Source organism: Aptenodytes forsteri, unplaced genomic scaffold (genome assembly GCF_000699145.1).
Source record: "Aptenodytes forsteri isolate BGI_AS27 unplaced genomic scaffold, ASM69914v1 Scaffold172, whole genome shotgun sequence".
In the NCBI taxonomy this organism is placed as follows: domain Eukaryota; kingdom Metazoa; phylum Chordata; class Aves; order Sphenisciformes; family Spheniscidae; genus Aptenodytes; species Aptenodytes forsteri.
The window spans coordinates 12,402,280-12,406,374 of record NW_008795018.1 but is presented as its reverse complement, the minus strand read 5'-3'; the positions used below and the strand labels follow the sequence as shown (position 1 = coordinate 12,406,374).

Below are 4,095 nucleotides of genomic sequence, written 5' to 3'. Positions count from 1 at the left end.
CCCAGGGAAGTGGTGGAGTCACCATCCCTGGAGGTATTTAAAAGACATGTAGACGTGGTGCTTAGGGTCATGGTTTAGTGGTGGACTTGGCAGTCTTACATTAATGGTTGGACTCGATGATCCTAAAGGTCCTTTCCAACCTAAACGGTTCTACGATTCTATTCCCTTTCCTTCCTAGAACACAACTGTCTCATTAGGAAACTGTTAGTCCTCAGTAAAACTAAAGGAAACTCAAAAGTTATGATGTGGTATGTTTTCAGTCTTGTAGTGGTTATAGCTGTCATCTACTTTACATGCAACAGTACATGGCTTATCTCAGCTTCCTGGGAAATAATTTTAGACACCATTTAGAAATCAAATTGAGTTCAGGTTAGTTTACATTTTCTCACGGGATATGTGTGTTAACAGTTTGCATACGGAAGTCTTTTTTCAAAATGCAGCAGTAGTAATTTGGTTTTGTTCTGTATTTGAAAATAAAGGTTTTTTTTCCTTCAGCATATCAGACACCAGGTATTAGATGGAACCCAAGTCTGCATACATTCTTGACCAAAACAGGTTTATTGTTCAGCAGAGCAAACTATGAAAGTTCAAAAGGGAAGTCTGCCTGTGCTGTTACAGCTGTTTACTTGAAACAAGCATTGAACCAGCTTTAAAAGAGTTATACTGGCATGGACCTTTGTTTAAATAAACTCTCACTTTTGGTATTGATTTGTTTGTATAATTATACTTAAATCCATTTTGCTTGAAGCATGTTCATCTGTACAAAAATACAAAGTTTGTTTAATGCTTTGCATTAATTCCAAAGATGTACTTATGTCTTAAATTACTTCAGCATATTCACAGCTGATTTTAACTCTCTTGATCTCCAGCTGCAAATGAAATATTTACCCCCAGGTAAAGACTCACACACAAGTTTGAGCAATATTCTTTATTAGAGCAGAAAGTACCTCAACTGAGTGCAACACAAAGTTTACCTTGTGTTCAAGTGCTTTACACTGTAAAGCCAAACAAAATACTTCAGTTAGAGCTGTACTCCATAATGCATTAAAAAAATCATTTAATATGAAGACTAAACTAAAATTAGTTACGCTGAAAAAGCTTTTTTCTTTTTGCGAGGTGGTTTCTTTATCTTATTTGGATTTGGAACAAGTTTCTTGATTTTCAAAGGCTGCAAAGTTATATTTGAAAGATCAAGCTGATTGCTTTCCGTACGCTTCCGCTTCTGGCTTGTGAGCTCATCCCCCAGCGCCTCTGCAAGCTGCTCGGGTTCCTGATTTTCTGAAGAATCTGTATGTGCATAAGCCACAGATTCTTCAGTTCTGTACTGAAACCACGGCACTTCCAAAGCTGGTATCTTTGGAATTATTGCTTCTATTGCTTCGGTAAATTTATCGGACTGCTTTTTAAAGCCTAGTGCTAAAATGGATGTTAAGCCAAGAAGTGGTGCAACTGTTTCACTGAGACGGGGAACCTGGCCTGCTGGTGTGGCTCGACTTGCGCTCAGCTGAATAAGATGTGATGTGATCATGGCAGGTTTTGCAGACTTGCACACCAGCAAGAGAAGAAGGTCATTTTTTTCCAATGCTTTTGTAACTTCATTAACTCCAATAGCAAGCTGTCTTCTGATACTTATGTCAGTCCATCCTGGTTTTTGTTGATGGCCTTCTGTTTCCTCTTCTTTAGGGAGTTCATTGGTGCTAGCATCACACTGTCTTTCTATTTGTGCTTTTGTAAGGGAACGTTTTTTCTTTCTTGGAGTCTCAATCTTTTTAAGTCCAATATGTTTAATCCTTTCTTCTAAGGTCTCTAGTATAAAATGCATATCTTCTCCATCTATGGTTTTCCACTGAAAAACAAAGGGGTTATCTAGACATGTTTTTACAGTGATTTTCTTTGCTTTACGAAGTGTTGCCGTCCCTCGCTGAACGACAGACATCCTGAGGTTCTTTTGTGTTTTGCCACCCTAGCTGCAAAGGGAAGAAAGGGGTAAACATTAGTTCAAATACTGTACTGTTTGATGTGGACATCATTACCAGAAGCTTCTCTTGGGAATGCAGAAGAGAGAAATATCAAAGTGATACTGGCAACTATCACCCTCCTCACATTAGCTCAGTGCTAATCCTTAACAAATCTTGCACAAGGCACATGCTGTGCTGCCCTTTTTTTTTAAAAAAAAATAATTTAAAAAAACCCAGCAGACTGGACAGCAAGGCAACACCAGTGATGAGACCCTTCTGAAGCTGAACGAAAGCAGCTGGAGGTATTACAGATTAAAACAGAACAAAACAAAAACCCCCAGAACCACAAGTTGAAGGACCACTCAATTTTCACTGTTGCGCAGCTGCATGGTGGCAGTATTATGACATGAAAAAAAAAAACCCACCAAAACAGAATCACAACATGAAACAAGCTCCAAGTTCCTGAATTTATTTAGGATTTTTAAAACTTTAATTTGCCTTTTCATTCTTTAATCCGTCTTGTGTTTGTCTGCATTTAGAAGGTATGATAGAAATCTGCAGACTCTATTAATTTATACTTTCAGTGAAGGAAGCAATCCTCTACAGTCCTCCAGAAAGTTCAGAAAGGGTCTTTTACTCGTGTCACCTAGACCATGCCCTTAGGGATGAGAAAAATGAAACGGGAGCAGAGAAAGTATAATTGTTCTAGCTCTGGTTGCTCTGGTCCAGAGCAACGGTGAAGACATGAAGGCAGGCCCGATTACAGGCCCTGGTAACTCAGTAAGTCCCCATACTCCTGCTTGGGTTACTATTCACCATCTCCTTGCTAAACTGGTAGTATCTTCAGTTGCACAGCCAAGCTTACAGAATAAGAGCAGCTCAGGTTTCAAATCAGGAGAAATTTGACATGACTCTCTCCTAGGTTTCCTAGTTACCCAAGTAGGCATATGGATAGCATTTATGTACATCTCTTGAGTGGCAGCCTTTAGATATTCACAAGATACCATTTTGCTAGTCATACCAGTTCTCTGTGTACTGGTAAGACAAACCCTGTCTTCACTGAAATTCCCCCAACAGTATGTACTGCCATAAAGCATCATCTGTCTGGAGGGATTTTCCCTCAGTTAAACCCACGTCTGGAAGCCAGTAGGGGAAATGCATCGAACAGAGTTGTATCGATGCAATGCGAACTGTGAAGCTGTTATCCACAGAGAGTCAAAGACACAGCAGTAGTTTTCAGAGAACAGTAAAACTGAGTAAGTATTTCAAAATACAACAAAGCACTGTGTCCCCCTTCGGTACTCTCAGAAGAACCTATGAAATACCCTGCAGGGCCACCCAGGCGATGGCCCACCCAGCCCAGCTGTCTGCCTCCAACACTGGGAACCGGAGAAACTGTTGGGGAGGGCAGAGCCGCCATTCCCCTCTGCTCCCAGGCACCCAGAATGGTTGAATTGGGGATGTAAGATGGAAGATCTGCCGACTTGTTTTATTAGTCCTTTATGGAGCTATCGTCCATGCAGTTATCTAATCCCTTTTGCTTACCATCACAGTGGCAACAACCAAAAAGTGGAAACAACTAGAAATCTTACGTGTGACTGAGTTAGAAATGGAAGCTTATGATAGGTTTAAAAAAAAAAAAAAAGCTTTGGATTGTCGTTTTTAAAAGCTTTCGATTAGGGATGCTCTGATGACATTTTACAGGGGGTATCAAGCAAAGTCAGCAACAGACTTGTATATGAGAAAGGAGCAAAGCCTGAGATATTTCACAGTTGAAAGACTGCATTTTTCTTTTCAAAATGGGCACTACTGAGGAAAACAAGCATGCAGGAATAGGAAATAGGGCAACGAGGCGAAAAAAAGAAACACTAACCTCCTTCACCTCGCACCACTGTCACGACCCCCTCGCTTCCTGCGGAAGGGACACACGGGGAAACGCCGCCCACGTGTACCGCCGCCAGAAATCCTTCGCCAAACGCTTCCTCTCCAAAACGCGCCGTGAGCGCCGTCAGCCAGCTCCTGACAACAAGGAAACGCGGGCTGAAACACGGCTCCAGCAGAACGCGCTGCAAACGCACCGGCGGGTCCCTGAGGCGGGGGCTCCACCCGCCCCCCTCGGCCCCACCACCTCACCGCC

The 4,095-nt window shown here is 41.9% G+C and overlaps 1 protein-coding gene across 1 annotated transcript; it reads right to left on the bottom strand.

Annotated features, from left to right (window-relative positions):
* Positions 1 to 914: 914 nt before the first annotated feature.
* On the bottom strand, positions 915 to 3,969 carry RPP38 (ribonuclease P/MRP subunit p38). Its single transcript, XM_009275692.2, has 2 exons — positions 3,832 to 3,969; positions 915 to 1,967 (listed from the first exon to the last, which is right to left on the bottom strand). Exon 2 carries the CDS (start codon positions 1,934 to 1,936, stop codon positions 1,085 to 1,087), a length of 852 nt encoding a protein of 283 aa, XP_009273967.1. The 5' UTR covers positions 1,937 to 1,967; positions 3,832 to 3,969; the 3' UTR covers positions 915 to 1,084.
* Between the last annotated feature and the right edge of the window lie 126 nt (positions 3,970 to 4,095).

Excerpts from the sequence above, each read along its gene's own strand:
- RPP38 (XM_009275692.2), bottom strand. The coding sequence starts at position 1,936 with ATGTCTGTCGTTCAGCGAGGGACGGCAACACTTCGTAAAGCAAAGAAA.